General features: G+C 39.9%; 3 protein-coding genes across 3 annotated transcripts; all 3 read right to left on the reverse strand.

Moving 5' to 3' along the window:
- Positions 1-9,458: 9,458 nt before the first annotated feature.
- On the reverse strand, positions 9,459-10,793 carry LOC110797971 (uncharacterized). Its single transcript, XM_022003103.2, has 2 exons — positions 10,355-10,793; positions 9,459-10,216 (listed from the first exon to the last, which is right to left on the reverse strand). Exons 1-2 carry the CDS (start codon positions 10,791-10,793, stop codon positions 9,459-9,461), a joined length of 1,197 nt encoding a protein of 398 aa, XP_021858795.2.
- Positions 10,794-11,886: 1,093 nt separating this feature from the next.
- LOC110797969 (glutathione S-transferase T3-like) lies at positions 11,887-12,525 on the reverse strand. Its single transcript, XM_022003101.2, has one exon. It carries the CDS (start codon positions 12,523-12,525, stop codon positions 11,887-11,889), a length of 639 nt encoding a protein of 212 aa, XP_021858793.1.
- A 2,439-nt stretch (positions 12,526-14,964) lies between these two features.
- On the reverse strand, positions 14,965-16,443 carry LOC110797978 (uncharacterized). The gene is made up of 3 exons (XM_022003109.2): positions 15,951-16,443; positions 15,689-15,853; positions 14,965-15,433 (listed from the first exon to the last, which is right to left on the reverse strand). The coding sequence occupies exons 1-3, from the start codon at positions 16,347-16,349 to the stop codon at positions 15,281-15,283; spliced, it is 717 nt and encodes a 238-aa protein (XP_021858801.1). The 5' UTR covers positions 16,350-16,443; the 3' UTR covers positions 14,965-15,280.
- Between the last annotated feature and the right edge of the window lie 8,875 nt (positions 16,444-25,318).

Raw genomic sequence — 25,318 nt, forward strand, 5'->3', positions numbered from 1 at the left:
TTCGCTCAGCGAGGTGTTACTTATTGGTCCTAAAGGGGCAAGGTACACAAATAATTGTGAGTACATGTTAGTTTTGGTGAAACTCAACGATATAAGTAAGGAGTCCTTTTATGTCGTGGAAAAATCGATAGGTTTACCTAATAAGTTCTTAGACGAACCTATCAACCAAGAGTAGTTTCTAGACTATTAGCAAAAGGTTTTTGCTTACCTAAAATGTTTTAGAATTGAGTCAAAATACATAATGTGCTTAATTCTTCAATGGTTTTAGGATCTTGGAATCATTTTATTCACACCTGCCGGAACACATAACTTGAATAAAATGCTTAATGAACATTGAATTATGCATGTATGCTAGAATTTAAGTTTATTAAGAGAAACTGTGAATGGTTATTTATTTGTTTATTCTTTTCAATTGTAGTTTTAACTATGGCAAACAACAATCAAAACATCATCATGGGTTCTAAGCTTATGGACAAGCTGAACCTAACAAATTTTCTTGAATGGGAAGCTAGGCTAGTTGAAATAGTCAGACTCAATGGACTTGAGTATGTACTGTTACATCCCATGACAAGCTACTATTCCAGAGACATGACCCCTGAAAGATTTGCCGCCTGGGATGCGGATCTCAAAAAGGTTATGAGTGTCATGCTGAGCAATATCCCTGATGAATGGGCTAGAAGGTTTGTAGCTTACGAACCTTTTATGCTCATCAAGAATCTGAGGGATATCTGTCGTGGAAGCACGGAGGACAGGGACCTGAACGTCCATGAGTTGATTGAATCAATGACTGGTCTAAAGGTTAGTTCTGCCAACAAATGTTATAGGATGGAAGTCCAAGAAACACATGCTCAGCTCCTTCGCACTAAACACAGGGTAGGCGTCCCTATAAGGTTCCATGTGGAGCTTATGCTTTCATACTTTGATCACCTAAGTCTACTAGGAACACCAATAAGCAAAAGAATGGCAGTCTCCATCTTGCTCAATTCACTACACAGTGTGGTCGCTTCAAGCAACTATTCCTAAGTGAACCAAGAGAAGAAACAGTTGCAGAGTTTGTTCACCTTGTCAGAAAGGCTGAGATAGTACTCGACTGTGAAGCCAAATATTTACTCAAGGCTAGAGGGAGACACTTCAAGAAAGGTGGAAAGTCCAAGGGCAATGCTAAATCAAAGCAGGACAAGTCCACATCAAGCTGTCTTTATTGTGATGGAATAGGCCATTACAAAAGAGAATGTCCAAAACTAAAGGAAGATTAGAAGAACGGAACAGTCGTTCCATCTTCAGGTATTTTCGTTATAGACTGTATACTTGCTAATTCAACTTCTTGGGTATTAGATACAGGTTGTGGCTCACACTTATGTTCCAATCCACAGGGACTAAGAAGAAGTAGAAAGTTAAGCAAGGGTGAAGTCGACCTACGAGTGGGAAATGGAGCACGGATTGCTGCATTAGCTGTAGGAACTTATTATTTGTCGTTGCCCTCTGGGCTAGTTTTGGAACTGGAAGAGTGTTTCCATGTTCCAAGTCTTACTAAAAACATCATTTAAGTTTCTTGCTTAGATGCTAAGGGATTTTCCTTTTTAATAAAAGACAATAGTTGCTCGTTTTATTTTAAAGAGATGTTTTATGGATCTGCTAGATTAGTCAATGGACTTTATTTATTAGATCACGACAAACAAGTTTATAACATAAATACCAAAAAGGCCAAAAAGGATGATTCAGATCTCACCTATCTGTGGCATTGTCGATTAGGCCATATTAACTTGAAACGCTTAGAAAGACTTCAAAATGAAGGAATTCTAGAACCATTTGACTTAGAGGATTATGGTAAATGCGAATCATGTTTACTTGGCAAAATGACAAAGCAACCTTTCTCTAAAGTTGGAGAAAGAGCAAATGAACTATTGGGTTTAATCCATACAGATGTATGTGGACCAATGAGTACAAATGCTAGAGGTGGTTTCAGCTACTTTATCACTTTCACTGATGACTTCAGTAGATATGGTTATGTCTACCTAATGAAGCATAAGTCTGAATCCTTTGAAAAATTTAAGGAATTTCAGAGTGAAGTAGAGAATCAATTAGGCAAGAAGATTAAAGCACTGCGGTCTGATAGAGGCGGTGAATATCTGAGCTATGAATTTGATGACCATCTGAAAGAATGTGGAATTCTATCAGAATTGACTCCTCCTGGAACACCACAATGGAACGGTGTGTCGGAACGGAGGAACAGAACCTTGCTAGACATGGTTAGGTCAATGATGGGTCAGGCCGAACTTCCATTAGAATTTTGGGGACATGCACTAAATACAGCTGCACTCACTATAAATAGAGCTCCGTCTAAAGCTGTCGAAAAGACTCCATATGAGTTATGGTTTGGAAAGCCTCCAAATGTATCTTTTCTTAAGATTTGGGGATGTGAGGTATACGTCAAGCGATTAATTTCAGACAAACTTCATCCAAAATCTGGCAAATGTATCCTTGTGGGCTATCCAAAGGAAACAAAGGGGTATTACTTCTACAATACATCTGAGAACAAGGTGTTTATTCCTCGAGATGGTGTCTTTTTGGAGAAGAATCACATTTCCAAAATGACAAGTGGGAGAAAAGTAGACCTCGAAGAAATTCGAGTCGAACAACAAACTCTAGAGAATGCTCAAGATGACATTCAGGATGAAACTCAGAGATCTTTAGAAGTATCTGGTGAGAATCATGGTCAATCTAGAAATGTAACCCCGCGTAGATCGCAGAGATATAGATCTCAACTGGAAAGGTACTTAGGTATTTTGACGAACGAGAGCTATGACGTTCTATTACTTGAAAGTGATGAACCTGCGACTTACAAACAAGCTATGATGAGCCCTAGCTCCAAGCAATGGCAAGAAGCCATGCAATCTGAATTAGACTCCATGTCAGAAAACCAAGTATGAGATTTGGTCGATTTGCGAGATGGCTACCAAGCCATTGGAAGCAAATGGGTTTTCAAACTGAAAAAGGACAAGGATGGGAAACTTGAAGTTTTCAAAGCTAGATTGGTTGCAAAAGGTTACAGGCAAGTCCACGGTGTGGATTACGATGAAACCTTTTCACCAGTTGCAATGCTAAAGTCTATTCGGATAATGTTAGCAATTGCTGCATATTACGATTACGAAATATGGCAGATGGATGTCAAAACCGCTTTCTTAAACAGCGTTTTAACAGAAACTGTGTTTATGACACAACCTGAACGTTTTGAGGATCCAAAGAATGCTAAAAAGGTATGCAAGCTAAAGAAATCAATCTACGGATTGAAGCAGGCATCAAGGAGCTGGAATATACGTTTTGATGAAGCAGTTAGTGACTTTGGTTTCATCAAGAACGCAGACGAATCTTGTGTATACAAGAAGGTCAGTGGGAGCAAAATCGCTTTCCTAGTATTATATGTCGACGACATATTACTTATCGGAAATGACATTCCTATGTTGAACTCTGTCTAGATTTGGCTTGGGAAATGTTTTTCGATGAAGGATCTAGGAGAAGCACAGTACATATTGGGCATCAAGATTTACAGAGATAGATCTAAAAAGATGATTGGACTTAGTCAAAGCACTTATATCAATAAGGTGCTTGAAAGGTTCAAGATGGCGACTCCAAGCAAGGCTACCTACCCATGTCTCATGGAATGACTCTAAGCAAGACTCAGTGCCCAAAAACACTTGATGAGCGTAGACGAATGAATGGGATTCCATATACATCATTGATTGGTTCAATAATGTTTGCTATGATATGTACACGCCCGGATGTTGCGTACGCACTCAATGCTACGAGCAGATACCAGTCAGACCCAGGAGAGGCACATTGGAATGCTGCCAAGAACATTCTGAAGTACCTGAAAAGGCACAAATATGACTTCCTGGTCTATGGTGGAGATGATGAATTAATTGTTAAAAGCTATACGGACGCAAGCTTCCAAACCAACAAGGATGATTTCAGATCACAGTCTGGGTTTGTCTTCTGCCTCAACGGAGGTGAAGTAAGCTGGAAGAGTGCTAAGCAAAGCACCATTGCGGATTCTACAACTGAAGCGGAGTACATTGCTGCACATGAAGCAGCAAAGGAAGCTATATGGCTAAGGAAGTTCATAGGCGAACTTGGTGTAGTCCCCTCCATTTAAGGACCAATAGCCCTATATTGTGATAATAACGGAGCTATTGCACAGGCAAAGAAGCCTAGACACCACCAAAGAGTCAAGCATGTACTTCGTAGATTTCACCTTCTACGAGAGTTCGTTGAAAGAAAAGAAGTCGAGATAAGCAAGATTGGAACTGATGACAACATCTCAGATCCATTGACTAAACCTCTGCCGCAGGCGAAGCACAACTCGCACACTGCAGCTATGGGAATCAAGCATATTGGAGAATGGCTTGGATGTCCTTATTTAATGTTTTAAAGTTTTAGAGTTTAATTCTTTGTAAAACATTATTGGTTAATCATTCACAATAAATGAATATAATTTATTTTTCCATTTAATTTGTGGTTTATTAAATGATGAGTCCCTTCAATTTGACGATATATTCAAGATAGACTATCAGGACCAGTCCTGTGACTAAGAAATGTCTATCAAGTGAACTTGAATGTCAAAGGTTGAAAATGGTCCCTGGTCGGAGTTTTCTATAAAATTGGACGCATAGAAAACGTTAGACGACTAGAATGCAAGATGACTAGTAGTTCTGTTTCTTGAACTATGTGGACATGGCAATTTCATAATCATTTGCATAGATACTTACTTTGGAAAGACTAGTGTCGGACAGACCTATGAAACTTTACTGTAAGAGATGAAAATATGTCATAAGTAAATTTCATTAAAATTATTAGACACTAAATCCTCTATACCTGAGTGATTTGAGATTACTTGTTTGAGAACTGGTTGCTTTGACGTTGACCAACCGTCGCACCGTAAAAGGAGGCTATAAAGGCAACGCTCAGGTAATCACCTATCAAACGAAGTCTAATCTCAAGATTGCAAGATTGGGATTGGCCTCCCATAAATCGGGATGAGATGCTGAAAGTTGTACAAGGCCACTCGGAGATCTAGAAACTGTAAAATGCATGGCCGTGCTCAGATGAATCATAGGCTATGATTATCTGTTTTATTTGATCAGTTGAACTCTGAAACCGAGAAACACCTCTGGACATAATAAGGATGACAACTCTTACCTTATGTTCAAGAGCAAACATCGAGCGACAAAGGAATTAGGAAATGCACACTTGTCCCTAAGGACAAGTGGGAGACTGAAGGAAATAATGCCCTTGGTCAAAGTATGCATTTAATGTTAAGTCTAATAAATGCGGTTCAGTATTAATTAACAAGTTAATAATTCAGTGAGATCAAGTGAGCTGAATGCCTAGCTAGAGGCCGCTTCAGTTCAAGTGGAATTAATGATATTAATCCACAGCTTACTCTTGACTGAACCCGTAGGGTCACACAAATAGTACGTAAACGAATCAAGTATTTAAAGGCATTAAATACTCCATCTATGGATATTCGGAATCGACGGATCTTAGTTTCAGTGGGAGCTGAGATCGTCACAAGCAAGAAATGAATACTCCGGAAACGATGATATTTCTGGAAACGGAAATATGGATCGTATCGGAAATATAAATTTTATCCAAGTCGTAGATGTTGCCGGAAACGGAAACATGGTACGTATCGGAAAATATTATCGGAAATGGAAATATTGCCGGAATCGGAAATATTGCCGGAAACGGAAATATTGTCAAAATCGGAAATATTATCGGAATTGGAAAATAATTCCGGAAACGGAAATATTAAATATTTGTTCGAAACGGAAATTAATTCCGGAATCGGAAATATTAAATATTGTTCGTATCGGAAAAGAATTCCGGAACCGGGAATTTAATCGGAAGCGCATCGTACGAATTAGCATCGGACGAGGCTTGGTAGACGAAGGCCCAGCACGAAGCCAGGCCCGCTCCCAGCAAGCCGAGCACCCAACACGAAAGCCACAAGCCTCGCCAGGCCCAGCGCAAGTCCAGGCCCAGCAAGGCTGCTGGCGCGCACGCTGAGCGCGCTCGTGGGCTACGAGCAGCGCCTGCTCGTGTGGGTCGCAAGGCCTGCGCGGGTGGTCGTTCCTCGTGGCCATACGACGCTCGTGTTCGTAACGAATTCTAATCCTATCGGAATTCGTGCAAAGATTAAATCCTAATCCTAATAGATTTATTTTGTTATTTAGAGTCCTAATAGGATTCTAATTAGTAAATCCACATCCTAGTAGGATTACAATTCCTTTTCCATACCTCTATAAATAGGTGCCTAGGGTCACAATTTATAGATACGATTGAAGTATTCAAAGGTAAAGTTTTTAAGAAAAATCAGCCAAACACTTGCACCCATATAGCCGAAATTCCTAAGCAACCTTAAGGGCGATTCTAGTTGGTCAAGCTTAAGGCGGATCCGGACGTGCTGTGGACTATCTACGGAGGGACGACATTTGGAGTCCTAAAAACTTGTTCTTGTTCAGTTCGGGAGCAGCTAGGGAAGGCACGCTACAAAGTGTATGCATCTATACTATGCTAATTGATTATGTGTAAATAATATGTTTCCTGGCTTTATGGTTTTTCCGCATGATTTATGTTTTGTCATATGTATCATAACCTAACAAAAATACGAATATGGAATACAGAATACGAAATGACGGAATATGGAATACAGAATACGGAATGACGGAATATGGAATACATAATACGGAATATTGACATCTTTATTAACGAGGAATGAATAAACCTCGAAACGGAATACGGAATGACGGAATACTGGATTTTTCAGAATACAGATTTTTGAAAATGAAAAACTTTTTAATGAACCGTTACCTAAATGGGTTACGGTGATTTCCGGAATGCAGTTGCCTGTTAGTGGGCCACCAGAATAGTGATTATTATAATAATAAATATTTTGAAATACCGTTACTTTTCCGCGTGAAGAAAGCAGAACAAAGTTAAGCGGTTATTTGGCAAGAAATGGGGCGAAGTGGCCCGACATTATGTCTGAAATGGAGCAATTGTGCGCTGGAAAATTCCAGCGCGTGCATTCCAGCGCTGAAATTTTTCAGCGCTTGGTTTTAAGCGCTGGAAAATTCCAGCGCACATCTTCTTTAAATTCGAACAACGTAATGGCAGTTCGCCATTTCTGCTGCTGCTTGTTCGATTTTTCGAGTTGTAGACGTTTATGCTCAAATTGATTTGGGGTTTCTTGATTTTGCCCCAATTTCTTGTAATTGTTTGCTTGCATGCGATGTTTATAATATGTATAAGTATCTTGCATGTTGATTTCGGGTAATTTTGGGCTTGCTCAAAATTAGCCCCCCAAGTGTGCCTATGAATTGATGTTGTGACACAATGTAGGTGTTATTGGCTTGTTACTTGCGGTTTACATGGTCTATGCATGAATTTTCACTTTCGAGTTGTTTTGATCACTTTGCAGGTACTTATTTTGCTACCGATTTGAACTTAGTAGCATGTTCGTGCTCAGGGAACAAAATGGTTTGACTCCGCCAATCAAGACAAACTTGTTATGAATTTGAATACTTGGAACTTAGAAATAGTATGTGCTAATCGCTGGGTTGAGGTATGATGCCTCTCTACTTTTAGAAATGCTAATCTGTAGATTGTTCTTTCCGGCCTTAGTTGCGGGCCTTTGAGCGTTTGCCTTTGCTCACCTCTTGGTTGGGGAGGAAGAGCCGCGAATATCTCCTCGCTACTTGTTGGGGATGCCGCGAGGCAACTGAAGCGACAGTCTAACATGTTGGTGTTGCATGAGATGTTTGGGACTACGAGTCCTAGTCAGGTAAGTATAAGGATTTACTTGCTTTGTGCCGTCTCGTTTTGTGCGAGATTTTAACTGTTTGTTTTGTCTTTTGTTCAATGTTGTAGATGCGAAGAGTGTCTGTATGATGCGGCGCTATGAGGGATATGCCTCATGGGTACTTGGGGTTTGCAGAAAGGATTTGCCGCGTGTGCCCCATTCTTGTAGAGAGATCCGGGGTTCCAACGCCAAAGTTTTTACCTTTGCTTTCTTTGCTGACGTTAGAAATTTTCTTATAGCTCTTCATTATCCTCTAAAGCAATGGTTGAACTATACGAACAAATATGTGTAGAGTGATTATCATGCATGTTCGATGCAGTTGGATGATCGGAATTCTCAAGAACTCGCGATGTTTATTGCCCTATTAGTCTGGAGAAACTTTCAAGTTCTAAGTAGTTAACCTTGCTTAGAGCTGAGATAAGGGATTATCACATTAAGGCTTGTTTTACGCAACTGTACACTAGAATTTTCTCCCTATGACATATGTATAGCATTAGCATCGAGAATTTGCGATAAAATCGACGTTTGGAGCAGCTTTGAGGTAATTAAAAATTAGTAATTAGTAATTAAAAATGAACAATTAGTAATTAGTAATACATAATTAATAATAATAATAGTAATTAATTATAAATTATTAATTAATAATTAGTAATTAACAATAATAACAATTATTAATTATAATTTAATAATTACTCCCTCCGTTCTCGAATATTAGTCCCTTTTGGAATCTTGTCACTATTTACAATTGAAGGGAATCTTCTAATTTATTTCCAATACGTATTTCAAAATATATTCATGTGGGATCTTGTTTTGTCCGTCTCAATGTATAGTTTAACAATGTCAATTTTTTTATATTTATTTACCTTACGTATTTAGAGATATTAACATTTAAATATTAAGTTGAAACGGTTGAAAAAGTAAACAGGGACTAATATTTAAGAACGGAGGGAGTAATAAATATTAAATAATTATTAATTATTAATTATTAATTATTAACTCGTTGGCATAACATGAGCAAACTGATTATGGAGGATTTGAAGCAAGAACTTGAGTTTAGTGCAGGAAACTTTTATTGGAAGCCTTAGACCACTCCCATCAATGGGAAAAAAAAACTCCTCACCACTATCTCTCTACCACTTTCTTACTCCTCCACATCACTTTCCTCACATACAAATTTTGTTACAACAAACTCATCCCACCAATGAGCAAAATAAAAAACTCCTCACCACTTTTACTTTTACTATTCACTAAACCCCACCACACTTTCTATTTCCCACATACTCCATCCTTTTTGTATTTATTCAATTATATTAATAACTTAAATGAATTTTAACAATTAGTTAAGATAAATTATTTAATTTACGTTATTCATTTTATTTACGTTATTTTTATATCTATTTTTAATACTATAAATTTTATTGAAAATATTTCATAAATTTAAATAAAATAAAGGGACATAATTGAATAAATACATAATAGATGGACTAAACACACTATGTCATAAACTAAAACATCATAAAGCCAAAATATGATTAAAAAAAATTACGATAAATCAAACGCAACCACTAAAATAACAACTCTTCTTCGAGGCATGAGTTTAATGATTATTGCCTCCATACTTTTGCCAGTTATGCTCAATTAAATCCTCTTTCAAAGAGTGATGAATTTGACTGCTACGCAAAGCTGTTATTCTCCCCAATAATGCGTTAATGGAGTAGGGTTGTCCAGTCTGGAACTCAAAGGGTTCACCATTATTCACTGTTGCGGTTAAGCTCGAAAGATCTTCTTCATAGTACCTTCGTAACACATCAGCTCGGACATACATATCTCGTTCATCCTCAACTATCATGTTGTGTAAGATGATACAAGCCTTCATTATATCGCCTAATATATCTTCATCGTAAGCCAGAGATGGTTGTCGTACAATGGCGAATCTTGCTTGCAAAACTCCAAATGCACGTTCAACATCCTTACGAACATGCGCTTGTCTGTTAGCAAACAACCTTTCCGTTTCAAGTTGGGGACGAGAAAATCCTTGAATGAACGTAGCCCAATTTGGATAAATACCATCTGTGAGGTAGTACCCCATGTTGTATTCATGTCCATTCACCTGAAAAGTGATAGGAGGTGCCTTACCTGTCAAAACATCATCAAAAACAGGAGAACGGTGCAGAACATTAAGGTCATTAGATGAACCAGGAATACAAAAAAATGAATGCCAAATCCATAGATCTTGATCTGCAACAGCTTCAAGAATTAGGGACGCTTTCCCGCTGCGTCCTTGGTATTGACCTCTCCATGCGGTAGGACAGTTCTTCCATTCCCAGTGCATACAATCAATACTACCGATCATGCCTGGAAATCCGCGCATTTCATTTTGATAAAGGATTCTCCTTAAGTCTTCATCTGTAGGACTTCTTAGGTAATCCTCTTCAAAATGCTTGATTACCCCTTAAGTGAAATGTAATAATGATTTTTTTGAAGTTGTTTCACCCATTCGCAGATATTCATCAATTGCATCCGGAGCCAAACCATATGCTAACATTCTGATAGCTGCAGTGCATTTTTGCAATCCTGATAACCCTAATTTTCCGGCAGCATTTCTTCTCTGTTGCAAGAAAACATCATTTTCAACCATTTTGTTCATGATACAGCAAAACAAAGGTCTTCTCATTCGAAACCTTCGACGATACTGTTTGTCTGAATATACTGGATTTTCCGCAAAGTAATCATTAAACAAGCGGTTATGCCCTTCTTCACGGTTTCTATCTGCTCGAATCGGAATGGTATCATTCACATTTCGAAGTCTAGGACCTCGTGGAAAGAATGTGTTTGGTAAGTGATGAGTGACAAATTCGTCAACCATTCGATCAACTTCTCCGTATGGATTCTCATCAGCAGATTCTGAGCTTGAACTGTATTCAAATAACATTTTTTTGAGATATAGTAGAGTGTGATAGTAGAGTGTGATAATGAGAAGTGAGTGTGAGAAATGAGTTTGATAATGTGTGTGTATTTAAAGAGTAATGTGGATAAGAATATATGGATTTTTGGATTTTCTTAGATTTTCGATAAGATTTTTGGATTTTCTTAGATTTTCGATAAGATTTTTGGATTTTCTTAGATTTTCGATAAGATTTTTTTGGATTTTCTTAGATTTTCGATAAGATGTTATTGGATGTTCTTAGATTTTGTTGATAAGATTTTCTTGACAAGATGTTACTGGATGTTCTTAGATTTTCTTAGATTTTCTATTGGTTGATAAGATTTAATGGATTTCTTGATAAGATTATATTGTACTTTCTTATAATATAATAACAACAATGTGTAAAATACTACTTGGCAATAAAAAATAATGTAATATATTACATAACACAAAACAATACAAAGTTAAAGACATAACACGAACTAATACAAGTTTAAAGGCACAACACGAATTAATACAAGCTTATTGAAAACTTATTAAAACTAGATTGTGACATAAAATTTAAACACATGAAATAAACTAAACATTAAACACCTTGCTAGTTATCACCACCATAAAACTCCAACATCAATCTTGCCTTAACTTTTTCCTCATCAGGAGTTAGACAAGCCTTAGACACCAATGTTTGCAAGAAATCATGTTTCATTTTTTGCTTATCCAAAAGAATTCTCTGTTCCTCTATGTCAAGTTGTCGTCTCCGCATTATAGTCTTTTCTGCTTCTCGCTCGAATCTCTTTAAATTAAGTTCGTGCTCATTATTCCTCACTTCAGTGTTAGCTTGCAAACGACTTCCAAAAGACGAAACTGCCTCTGATGATTCTGCCCCTTTTCCTTTTCTTCTGGCCTTAGCTTTCTTTACACCATCTGGTCGAGATATACCTCCAGATACGAAGCTCCCACCACTTGGCAAGACGGTGTCACCATCATCATCAACTCTAGTTCTCTTGCCACTTCCATCACTCTCTTCGGTAGAAATTGGTAGACTGGCATCGTATGTTTCTCTCTCTGTCTTTGACATACCCCACCTCATCATCACCCTCTACTTTGGGTTTTCTTTAGTAAGCATCTTCCAAGCATGCATCAATGTGAAGTTCTTTTTGTTTTCTGTGCGGAATAGCTGGTGAGCGGTAGCAACTTGGTCCGCATCATTATTCCCACTTGCAAATAACCTACCAGCCTTTTCAAAACTAGCAGCCCACAACATGATGTCTGGAGACATCCTTCCCCAACGACTCTCTAAACATTTTGCATTTCTTATAGGAAGTTCGTACGGTCTACCTACTTGAATTTGGCTATAGCGCGCAGCAGCTTGCCTCCAAATATCAGCTTTTCTTATGTTGGTGCCAATAATCTGATCGGAGCAAACTTTAATGTAGGAATCAACCAGAGCTTCATCCTCCTGAATCGACCAACTTCGAGACTGAGATGCAACCTTAATTGGTTGATTTGGGTTGACGGGCAATGGATGTGTCATGATCGGTTCTTGTGTCTCCATAACACGTTCCTCTATAGCTTCACGGTCAACAATAGTGTTAGCATAAAAAGATTGTTGGAAATTTTGAGAGGAAGAATTACCCTGCGAATAAGAATCATAGCCGGGATGCTGATTGTTGTCAGAGTTGAGATCAAAATCATCAAAATTGTTTTTTAAATTTTGAGAATAGTAATTAGGGTCCATTTTATATTTAAAAAATACGCAAGCACACTAATAATAATAATGACAGTAACAATAATAATAATGACAGTAACAATAATAATAATAATAATAATAATAATAATAATAATAATAATAATAATAATAATAATAATAATAATAATAATAATGATAAAATTAATAAATAAAAACCGGAAATAAAATTTTCGAAAATATATGCTATTGGAATGTTCAGTAAATTCCAAAAAATAACACAATTATAGTAATACTTAGTATGAAAAATGATTTTGATGATTTTAGAGAGAGAAAAATGATTTTTGAAAGTGTGTCAAAATATAGCAAATTTGGTCTCTATTTATAGATCTTGAAATTTTATGACCGTTGGTATAATGTTTTTTAATTATTTACGGCAAAATTAGCCGTTAACGCAAAATAGCCGTTGCAAATTACACACAATTTTTTGATTGGTTTAAATTCTGAGATTGACAAGTGTCAAATGCCTATTTGTTAGTTCACCACACATGTTACAGCAAAATGGGAATCTTTCCCCCTTTTTCTTGGAACCATACGCACATCACTTTCCAAAATAACGGATCTTTCACAATTTCAAGGCAAATGGGCTGTTTTTTGCCTGCAAGGCACAGAAATGCGGGCCCCATTTTTCCGTGAGCATTTTATGAAAACAGAATGCCTCGTGTGCATTTTTAATTTTCCTCGCGAGTGAATTTGCATCTCCCCACTGATGTAGTGCGTGTGTTTTTTTTCCTCGCCCTTTTATGCTCGCGAGCAAATTTTTTGCCCATTGGTGGGAGTGCTCTTATGCTTTGTATGTTGAGAACTGGGAATTTCCTAAGTACTATAGTGATCAAGGGATGACAGTGTTGTTAGATTCTATGCTGGATGAACAGCAAGAGTCGTTTGCGAGGTGCTTGTGAGTTGGTTGGTGTGGATTGTGTGGAGCAATACCTTCCACATCGAGTAGGGATGCAATTTGGAATGGATCAAGGCATTCCAAATTCTGTTCCTAGATCGAATGCTTATTATGAACAAGCTTGGTATAGCTATTGCAAACCCCTTGATGGTTTGATGCTATATGTTCCTCCTCGGATGGTTTCAAGGAGATGTTATGGCGCAGTACTCAATTTGGTGGAGTAGTGAAATGTGGAATGAAAAGGCAAGCAACATCTTATCTAAGAATCCTGTGGATATCACGGTTGAAATTGGGACGGCTAGTGAGATACATAAGGACGAGGGTTCAGATTTAAGTGAGTACTATGATGTTGTACAAGAAGACGAGGAGAACAAGGTGGATGATAGCATTATGAACAAGGATGAGGGTGGCTGGTATTCCAATTCTTATAGTATATTTCATAAGGCAACAGTTTCGGATTTAGTCGGGTGTAGCAAGGATGTGCCCTATAAAAGATCATCATCTTGTGACCTCAGCGCATCTGAAAATCCTCTGAAGCGAGTCAATGGAACCAGGCCGCTTATTTTCATGGGAAAAGAGGTCAAAGGAAGCGATATAAGCATGAATGAAGGCTGGAAGAGTTCAGAGGGTTCTGTGTCACTTGTTGAAGGTGGGAAAGGCCAAGCAGCAAAGGAAGCAAACACGAAGAAAGAAAACAAATACTATCCCTTTTGATCCTGTGATCATCGATGATTCAGAAGATGATGTCTACAACCTTTTCGAAAAAGTAAGTAAGCTTGAAGCCAGAATGTGTGAATTTGAACGTGTGTTCAATGTGTATGTTACCTACAAATCTACAATATGATAGTTGGATCATTCTGATCTAGGTCAATGACAGTTGTAGTGTAAAAAATGTTCTTAGTGCATCTACTTCTTTTGCATCCTCTCAACTGAAAACGTTTTTTTTTTTTGGAAAGGAACTGAAAACGTTTTTATAATACAGTAAGAAACTAAGAACTGTAATACAGTGATGGGTTTGCAGTAAACTTTAATCCTTTTATACCCCTAAGAAAATGAACATGACAGAGACTTGTACCTTCACAACTTATACTGTCATATCATATGCATTTACATTGTGTAAGGCGATCAAGGCGGTGGTGCCTTGAATATAGGGAGAGTATGCAATGTAGCAGAATAAGTCATTCTCTTTTCGAGTCCACTGAATCTGAATCTGAATCTGCTTACATACTATGATACTACCAAATGCTAGGTAATTAGTGATCTTTAAGAACAAAGTAGATAATGATCTATAACAAATTTAACAAAATGCCGTCAACTGCAAAGAGAAAATCCTACCGAATCTAGCTTGTGGAACTTTTATATTCAGATTTCGGGATCATCTTCGCTTTCTATATTAGGTAAAAACTGCCATAAAAAATCAGTGCTATTCCTAACCATAAAGCTTTCACTCTTTCAGAGTTTCAGACTTAAAACTTTGCCAAGAAAATGAGATTTGTGATTGACATTATGAGGTAATGATCTAACCACAAACATGCCAAAATACGGATTTGGTATATGTATCCTTCTAAGGCCATAGAATACAAAGGGATGCTTAAATTTACATGATTGCATCCGAAATTTCAAATTAATTGGAACCCACACTAGCTGTACACTTTCGGAAACAACACAACAACTGTTTTATTCAAGAAATCCTACATACTTGATACTTCTACTTAGCCGCTCAGCTTAACAGAAGCAGAAACAGCAATGTACGAAAATGTTACAGAAACACCACAATTCCAATTACAAATGTCACAGAGAAAGCAATCAACCTAAATTTACTACTTACACGGTATCAGAATCTAAATTTCAGACGAGCTTGTAACATTTACCGTCAGCTCCACAGAAGAGAAATTGAAAATCAGAGCCACATTCACATTTGAGTTTGAACATTGTCCAATCCCCTGATAACTTCTCTGCCTTCACCAGTTGTTCTTGCCTTTTCTCCTTCTCGTTGTTTCCCTACCAAACCAATTTGATGCTTTCAGTTAATCAGTTCAATGAAACAGAACAACACCAAGACTTGGAAAAACAGATGAAAACTACAGAAAATTTATGAAAACCCCACAAAATATAAAAAACACAGGTACAATTTTTTTTTAAACAAAATTCCAGAAAATTATAAAATTGAAAATGAATCCCAGAAAATATGGTGAAAACCCTAGGAACAGAAAACTTGAAACAAAAGAAAAGGTAAACAATGGCAATTGAGTTAACCTTAAGGGTGGAGTAACCAGGCGAGAGTGTGACAGGGTCAGAAACAGTCCTCCTGAGAAGCTTCGGTGACGGAGGCGGTGGAAGTGGTGGCAGCAATCGAGCCATTAAGTTCCGAGGTACTGGCGATGGTGAAGCATTCAATTCTTGAAATATCTTCCTCATTTTCTGCATTCAACAAATCAGTATCAATCAAAAATCATGAACCCATTGAAAGTAATCAAAGAAAATCGAAAAAGAAGGGAATTAATCAATCAACTCATACCTCAGCACTGGAGCTATTCTCAGAGCTAGAAGCAGAGCTGTTGCAGCGAAGGAGAAAGGCTGAAGGCGGTGGTGGAGACGGCGAGGAGAGAGAAGGAGAAATAGCTGGAGAAGAAGAACAAGTGGCGTAAGTCGAAGAACTGTAACTGGGGGATGACGTAGGACAGCAGGAGTTTCGTTTCCTCTTCAACGGAGGTGGGGTTGCATGAATTAGATCCAAAATTTGGGGGTCTGATTTAGGCGTTGATGTTTGTTGAAGAAGATGAAGATGGTTTGAAGAGGGTGGAATTGTTGTTAGATTCGCCATTTTGATACCCAGAAGAAGATTATCTGATTTCACAGGGAATCTTCTGCGTTTTCTTGTTTTTCTCTCTGAGATTCTTGGAATTGCTTTCACCATTGTTGAAGATGATGGAATTCGGGTATTCTTGGGTTTTCTTGTTCTGGTTTCTGAGGAAAGAGAAAGTGGATTTAATTCTAATTGTCCCGCCTTTAATTTAGCCTTTAAATACACATCACATCAGTGATGCTTAATCGCCTAAATGGATGTAGTACCCGATCACTCAAACGGTCAAACCGAATTATGTTGCGCAAACCATTTAAAAAAAAATCATGCGTACCGCGAGCCAATATGGACCTTGCTCGATGGCCGACTTTGTGGGATAAATTCACCCAAACCTTTTTTTTTTTTGGGAAAACAAACGGTACCGTTAGTTATCTTCATTAATGAAGCAAAAATCAGAAGCAATTACATCATCTAGGATACTTGGGCAACCCCCTATCCACACTCGTGTACTAAAGTCGAGTGGGCTAAGGTGAGCCATAGTATGGGCCACAACATTGGCCTCTCTAAAAATATGGTAAAACTTAACGCTATCGAAACAACTAGCTAGTAACGTGATTTCCCTAACTATCATACCCAGCAGCATACCATCACGACACACACCATTAATAAGCTCCACCACCTGCTTATTATCACATTCGACCTCCACTCTTCTTGCAATTGCATTGCCCAGCTAACTTAAGGCCCAACACAATCGCTTTGGCTTCTATCACAGCTACATCCCATTGTTGCTGGTCCTGCTTGCATGCTGACCGCAACACATTACTTGCGTCATCTTTGATAACCACACCCATGCCCACCCCCACATCCTTGAATAGAGCCCCATCCACATTTACCTTCACAGTGCCCGTGCTTGGCGCCTTCCACACACAGTCCTCGCCGCTTCTTTCCTTTCTTGGCAACAGCCCACCTCCCCTCTTAATGCTACTCCCATCAGCTTCCTCCTTATATGCATTCAGTAAGGCTGCCGCTGCGGCATTTAGCTCTGTTGGGAACGCGGCAGTTTGCCGTGAAGAACTGCATTGCGTTCGTTCCAGCAAGTCCATGTGACCATCGCAGCGCTGCACCTCTCATTCTCCCTCAGGTTCGTGACCCACCATTCAACCCAGTCCCTAACACCACCAATTCTTGGACAGTCCCCCAACAGACCAATGTCTGCATCCTCCCAAACTCTCCTCGCATACCTACAGTCCCACACAGCGTGGAGACTCGTCTCATCCATCTGACCACACCGTTGGCACAATGGTGAGATTTCATCTACTCGCCTATATAGACCCACTGCAGTGGGCAACGCTCCACTATACAATCGTCACATAAACACTCGGACCTTAGGCGGTACCCCAAGCCCCCAGATTCCCTTCCACAGTGTTGGCACCATCGACGAGCCCTCTGCACCCTCCAACGTACTCTTGTAGAAGTTAATAAAATTATAACCCGACTTGACCGTATACTCCCCCGACTTATCATAGTTCCAAACATACACATCCTCAAAAGGAATAGAAGAGAGGGGCATAGCTAGTACTTCGGCCGCTTCAAATGGTAGGAGACACTCTCGCACAGCCTCTTCCTTCCACAACCCGCCTATGGGATCAATTAAATCCGCCACAAATTCACTCCTGCACCCCTCTTTCTTTGTGGATATTGTTCGAAAGGAAGGGGGTCTAGCAAGCCAAGCGTCATGCCATATATTCACCCTACTCCCATCTCCTATTATCCACTTACAACCATTCTCTAGAACCCATTTACAACTCCATATACTCCTCCACACGTAGCTAGGCCTACAGCCTATAGGCGCACTCAACGCATCACACTGGGGGAAGTACCTTGCTTTTAAAATCCGGGATGACAACAGTTCCGGGTTACTCTTTATGCGCCACATTTGCTTAGCAAGTAATGCCCCATTAAAATCGGCTAAGCGTCTATATCCCATTCCACCTTGCACCTTCGAGCTACACATCTTATCCCATGCCACCCACGCAATCTTCCATCCCTCCTCCTTATTGCCCACCAAAATCGAGACATCATTAGTTGGATATCCTGGCATAAACCCAAAGGTAGGCGAAACAAACTCATTATATAGGTAGGAATCGCTTGGACAACCGCCTTTAAGAGAACTTCCCGACCCGCGAACGATAAGAGTTGTTGTTTCCATCCTTTGAGCCTTTTCCACACTCGTTCCTTTAGAAACTCTAAGGCCCGAGTTTTCGACCTTCCCACAACTGTAGGCATACCTAAGTACTTCCCGTGCACCTCTACTAGTTTTACCTCTAATGTTGCTGCCAGCTCCTCCTTCTTGCTTTGCGGCACATTTGTACTAATTGATACCTCCGACTTTGATAGGTTAATAACTTGGCCCGACGCACTACTGTAGCAATCCAGTACTCTACGGATCGCCTGAGCATCTCTGTCATCCTCCCTACAAAATAATATACTGTCATTCGCAAAACGTAGATGGGAAACCTCCGGCGCACTATGACAAACCCGAATCCCCTGTAACGATCTTCTATGAAATTCCTTCTGAATCAAATGTGAAAAGACCTCTGCAAATATAATAAACAGGTATGGGGAGATTGGGTCTCCTTGTCACAAGCCCCGCCCCGGCACAAAGCGAGCCGACGGCTCGCCATTTATGACAACTGCGTGAGAGACCGATGATACGCACCTCATAGTTACATTCGTCCACCTAGCATCAAAGCCCATTTTCTCCATAACCTTTTCCAAGAAAACCCACTCAACCCGATCATACGCCTTACTCATATCGAGTTTAACTGCCATACACCCACGTTTGCCCGACCGGGCACTCTGCATATAATGGAAGGTCTCAAAGGCTACCAAGGTGTTATCCATGATAAGACTACCCGGAGTAAAGGCACTCTGGTTATGCGAGATAATTTCCGGTAGTATTAGATTCATCCTATTCGCAATCATCTTCGAAATGATTTTATATATTACATTGCACAGACTAATTGGCCGGAAATCAGACATAGATAGAGGGTTCTTCATTTTTGGTATAAGGTCAATATGGGTCTCATTCATGTCTGCCATCTCTCGTACCCCATTGATCACGTCAATTACGTACAAAGCTACCTCTTGCCCTATAATATGCCAATGCTTTTGGAAGAAATTTGCGTTCATCCAATCCGGTCCCGGAGTTTTACTAGGTCCCATTTGAAAAATAGCAACTTTCACCTCCTCATGGTCATACGGCTTCACTAGCATCTCATTCATCTCCTCCGTCACCCTACCGTCCATTCCTTCCAACGCCTCCTCGATAGCCTGGGGTGACATTGTAGAGAACAGATTGGTGAAATAGTCCATTGCTACGGCAGTGATCTCATCGTGTTCGCAAGCCCACTCTCCATTATCCTTTCTCACACCCCGTAGCATATTCCACCTCTTCCTCCCCGTAGCTTTCATATGAAAATATTTCGTGTTTCGGTCACCTTCTTTTAAGTTGTCCACCCTCGATTGCTGCCTCCACATGGTCTCCTCCATCCCAAGAAGTTTATCTAACTCATTGCACACCATTTTCCTCTCACGAACTATCTCTTCAGTCGGGACACTCCCATCTATTTCGGCCATTCTCTTCCTGGCATCCTTAATTTTCTTAGCCACATCGCCGAATTCCCCCTTGCTCCATTTTGTAATGTCATACTACAACTCTTAATTTTAACTAATACATCCTCCGCATTTAATAATCTCATAGAATTGGACCATGCTTCCTTCACAACATTCTCGCACTCCGGTGACCTCAACCACATATCCTCAAATCGGTAAGCCCTTTTCCTACTTCGAGCGTTCTCACTTCGAGGAATATTAGTGACATTGATTGGTACATGATCCGATTTATCTCTTTCCATATGAATCACCCCAATATACGGCATTAACTTCAACCATTCCGTATTCTCCACAGCCCTATCTAACCTTTCGAACACTACATATTGCTTCGATTGTTTATTCCACCAAGTAAAAAGTTTTCCAAAGAAACCTAAGTCCTTCAACCTACAATCGTCCAGCGCCTCACGAAATTCATGCATCTCCCGTTGTCCTCTAGGTGCACCCCCTTCCTTCTCCTCCTCGAACAAAATCTGGTTCATATCCCCCACTACAAGCCATGGGAGTGTCGAGGCATTCCGTAATGATCACAGTAGCTCCCACGACAGCTGCTTTTCCGAACTATCCGCCCAACCGTAGAAAAAAGTGACCCTCCATTCTTCATCACAATACAACCCCTTTATCTTATAATCAATGTGATGTAGGGAAGCGGATAACACACTAACATCAACCTCCTCATTCCATAGTAGAGCTAGACCGACCAACAGAATCTACAAAATAACTTTCAGAATAGTGCAGCCGAGCCTTCACCTCCAACATTTCCTCAGCACTCCTCTTCGTCTCCATTAGGAACACAACATCATGACCCTTATTGCATAGCAACTTTTTAAGCCTTCCAACCGCACGTTGGTTGCCAAGCCCCTGACAGTTGTAGCTTAGAAGACTCGTTGCACTCGGCGGGATTGGCCACCACCAATCGCCGTCGATACATCATTGCCAGTACTTTCCACCCTGTTCCCATTCATAAACGAAAAAAGAACAGCTTGGTCGTTACCCACTTTGTCAGTCATTGGAGTGTCATAATGAGGACCCTTATCACCTACATCCTCTATCGAGTTTCCGGTCGTCACTTCTTTTCTTACTCTCTTCAAAAAACGCTCCCTTCTATCAGAGCCATCCACACGGTCCAGCCCTCCATTCAGGATACCACCTATCATTCCTTGACCCTCACTCGCAATCGGATTCTCATACACCATCATCGAATTCTTGTGTGCCCTATTTTCTAACTCCAGACTCCCATTGTCCCTATCATCCTGCAGTTGTAGTTTTGTTCTCGCCTTAACCCCCTTAAGGTATCCCTTATACTCTTGACAGATTGTAACTTCTTCCTCCATCTTCGTGTCTACCATCCTCCCTCCTCCTAGTTGGGGATCCCCTCAGCTCCTTACCATATGGTAACCTTCTCTACGGGTGACAACCCATCATAGTGAAAACATTGTTGGAAATTATGCCCCAACATCCCACACACAAAGCATAGATCAATCACCTTATCGTATTTGAATTTTACCCATTTACTCCCGGTTGCCACGCCTATACGCATCCCCCTACGCAGCGGTTTGTCGAGCCTTAAATCCACCCTGAATCTCAAGTATTTGCTCCACCCAATCGGGTCCGATTCATCGAACTCCACAAACTTCCCCATACTTGTAGCAATCTTTACGGCCATGGATTTAGTCCTCTTGTTTAGTGGGACGTCCTCGACCTTTACCCATAATCTAACCTCATCAAAGACATGCTCAGAAGGTTTTATTCCATCCTCCACTTCCTTGAGTAGAAGCAGCGCACCATCGAACGTCCAGAGCCCCTCATTCAGCACCTTGAGTTTATCCGCTAGGGTAAAGAATTGGAACATGTAAACATTGTTTTCAATTTCTCGCACCACCATTCCTTTATTCAATCTCCAAGCCGATCGCATTGTATTTTTTAGGGCATCAATACTGAATGGGTTCTATGTAAGCAGCTTTCCGACTAGACACATGGTTAATTGTTCCGAAATCGTATCTTCTTCATCCTCCTCACAAACAATAATCTCCTCTTCCTCCTCGGTTAAATTCATCCCCTGTAGTTTTCGTTCCAACTCATCCGCCATATTTCACGAAACGAGTCCTTCTTCCTCACAGACCAGACAAACAATTCAATCAAAACTACAAAATCCAGCAACTCGGAAATAAATCTTACTTCTTGATAACAAGAAGGCGAAGGGAGCTCCACAACAAAACCCTAGGCAACCCTAGCGGAGACCTTGAGAGAAAAAAAACATACTTGTACGTGATTTAAACAATACTCCGTAACTCACCCAAACTTTAGAAGGAAATAGTGCCCTTGGTCCAAGTATGCATATAATATTAAAGTCTAATAAATGCGGTTAAGTATTAATTAACAAGTTAATAATTCAGTGAGATCAAGTGAGCTGAATGCCTGACTAGAGGCCGCTTCAGTTCAAGTGGAATTAATTATATTAATCCACAGCTTACTCTTGACTGAACCCGTAGGGTCACACAAATAGTACGTAAACGGATCAAGTATTTAATGGAATTAAATACTCCATCTATGGATATTCGGAATCGACGGATCTTGGTTTCAGTGGGAGCTGAGATCGTCACAGGCAAGAAATGAATACTCCGGAAACGATGATATTGCCGGAAACGGAAATATGGATCGTATCGGAAATATAAATATTATCCAAGTCGTAGATGTTACCGGAAACGGAAACATGGTACGTATCGGAAAATATTATCGGAAATGGAAATATTGCCGGAATCGGAAATATTGCCGGAAACGGAAATATTGTCAGAATCGGAAATATTATCGGAATCGGAAAATAATTCCGGAAACGGAAATATTAAATATTTGTTCGAAACGGAAATTAATTCCGGAATCGGAAATATTAAATGTTGTTCGTATCGGAAATGAATTTCGGAATCGGGAATTTAATCGGAAGCGTATCGTACGAATTAGCATCGGACGAGGCCCGCTAGACGAAGGCCCAGCACGAAGCCAGGCCATCGACCAGCGAGCCGCACGCAGCAACGCACGCCTCGACCAGGCCCAGCGCAAGGCCAGGCCCAACCAAGGGCGCGCGCGCGCGCAGCACCGCACATGGGCTGTGCGCTTGTCGTGGGCCGCAAGGCCTGCGCGGGTGCACGGCTTGTACGATGCGTGTGCGGGAAATCCTAATCCTGTTAGGATTCGTGCGAAGATTAAAATCCTAATCCTATTAGATTTGCTTTGTTATTTAGAGTCCTAATAAAGTTCTAATTAACAAATCCACATCCTAGTAGGATTATAATTCATTTTCCATACCTCTATAAATAAGGGCCTAGGGTCATTATTTGTATAGACGATTCAAGTATTCAAAGTGATTTTTGAGAGCAAAAATTCAGTCATATAATTGCCTACAATAGCCGAAAATTCTAAGTACCTTAAGGGCGATTCTAGTTGGTCAAGCTTAAGGCGGATCCGGACGTGCTGTGGACTATCTACGGAGGGACGACACTTGGAGTCCTAAAGACTTGTTCTTGTTCGGTTCGGGCGCAGCTAGGGAAGGCACGCAACAAAGTGTATGCATCAATATACTATGCTAAATGATTATGTGAATATAATATGCTTTCCTGGCTTTATGGTTTTTCCGCATGATTTATGAATTGTCATATGTATCATAACCTAACAGTGGTATCACGAGCCTCTTATTATTTTCATAATCTAAATTGCATGAACATGGTTAAATATTACAAATTTGCAAGAATTAAAAGGGGTGATTAATTTTCGTAATTGTTAATTAATTGCAAATTGCGTTTATTTAATTATACGTACGCAGTTTTTCGGAAGTTTCTTCGTTACTCATCCAAATCGAGTGTGGGCAGCAAGCGTGCTGCGCCACAGCACGCACTGCCTCGCGGAAGCATGCGGAGCCTCGCGCGCAGCGAGCGCAAGCTCGCGTGCCACGAGCGCTACGCACAGCGTCGATGGCTCGTGCGCAGCGAGCGCCAGCTCGCATACTGCTGCCTCGTGCGATGAGCGCAAGCTCGCGTGCGGGAAAGGCAGGCGCGCAGCGAGCGTTGGCTCGCATGGATCGAGCGCTGGCAAGCGAGCGCAGCGAGCGTTGGCTCGCGTGCATCGAGCGCTGGCGCGCGCAGCGAGCACCAGCTCGCGTGTTCGATTGATGCCTTGCGATGGTGAGCAGCAACGATGCGACGCAGCGCATGGGCTGCGCGCACATGGCCAGCGATGGCTGTGTGCGTGTGGCCCTTGGGCGTGCGTTGCGTGGGATTGTTGCGTTGCGATTAGATCGTTTTGAAATTTTAATTTGAAATTTTCAGTTTACGTAATTTTAATTAATTTTAAAATTAATAATTTAAATTATTTTCTTGGATTTTAATTTTGAATATTGTAATTATAATAAATTTTATTTATTCTAATTATTTTACTAAAATTAAAATCATGAATTAATTTAAATACGACTGAAATTAAATTAAACTTTTTGGATTCAATTATAAATTTATATGAGCTTTAAATTTTAATTAAATTTGTATGTTTCCGGTTAGACTAGAAATACATTTTTATGTTTAAAATTAGTAAAGCATATGAATTTATTGGTTTAAGTGGGAGCCCTTTTTAGTCATAAACTCTTGATTAGGTCTACAAATCCTTAAGGTTAAAACAACTTGATTAGAATTAATGAGGACTGAATAATTTGTAGATTATTGGTGCCCTTGATTAATTGCTGCAAATGTTTATGTGATGCATAATGTGTTTTACTAACCAGCTATGTGGGCCATTCATGTTAATGAATGGGTGAATGGTATATATTGTATATCTACTGTTTTGCAGGTTATGAAGTGACTAGTATGGCCCAAATAGGATAGAAAATATGGTCTGCGTACCATTAATTTGAATGTAATTGGTCTAAAGTACCAAAGTTGTTTTTCAATTCAAATATGGTCTGCGTACCATCAAATAGTTTTAATTAGTTTTAATTATAGCTTATCCTATTTGAAGAAAATGGTGCCTCCCACGGAGATTTTCAAGACGGACTTTGAAGTTAAAGCTTCAAGATGAAGTCGGGCCATACTAGATCACATTTATCTTATGCATGTTTTAAGTTATTTATTGCTTTTAAATATGTCTTAAAATGCATGAGATCAAAGCTTGATTATGTTGCATGATTAAGGATTTTAGTTCACTTAAAATCTAACCAACATAGTAAGAGCCTTAAGTTCCAAACTTAAAAATTGAGTTAAAAGGTGCCATGCCAAAATATACACTTGCTTGGATATCCTTTACATCAATCTAGTAATAGTTTTCGCTCAGCGAGGTGTTACTTATTGGTCCTAAAGGGGCAAGGTACACAAATAATTGTGAGTACATGTTAGTTTTGGTGAAACTCAACGATATAAGTAAGGAGTCCTTTT

The sequence above is a fragment of the Spinacia oleracea genome, chromosome 4 (genome assembly GCF_020520425.1).
Source record: "Spinacia oleracea cultivar Varoflay chromosome 4, BTI_SOV_V1, whole genome shotgun sequence".
NCBI classification, from domain to species: domain Eukaryota; kingdom Viridiplantae; phylum Streptophyta; class Magnoliopsida; order Caryophyllales; family Amaranthaceae; genus Spinacia; species Spinacia oleracea.

Bases quoted from the DNA above. Each gene is read 5' to 3' on its own strand.
- LOC110797978 (XM_022003109.2), bottom strand. From the start codon at position 16,349: ATGGTGAAAGCAATTCCAAGAATCTCAGAGAGAAAAACAAGAAAACGC. The intron at 15,854-15,950 runs GTATGAGTTGAT...TGTTGAATGCAG, and splicing joins AGAATAGCTCCAGTGCTGAG to AAAATGAGGAAGATATTTCA. The intron at 15,434-15,688 runs GTTAACTCAATT...TTGGTTTGGTAG, and splicing joins CTGGTTACTCCACCCTTAAG to GGAAACAACGAGAAGGAGAA.
- LOC110797971 (XM_022003103.2), bottom strand. From the start codon at position 10,793: ATGTTATTTGAATACAGTTCAAGCTCAGAATCTGCTGATGAGAATCCA. The intron at 10,217-10,354 runs GTGAAACAACTT...GCGGATTTCCAG, and splicing joins TGATGAATATCTGCGAATGG to GCATGATCGGTAGTATTGAT.
- LOC110797969 (XM_022003101.2), bottom strand. From the start codon at position 12,525: ATGGACCCTAATTACTATTCTCAAAATTTAAAAAACAATTTTGATGAT.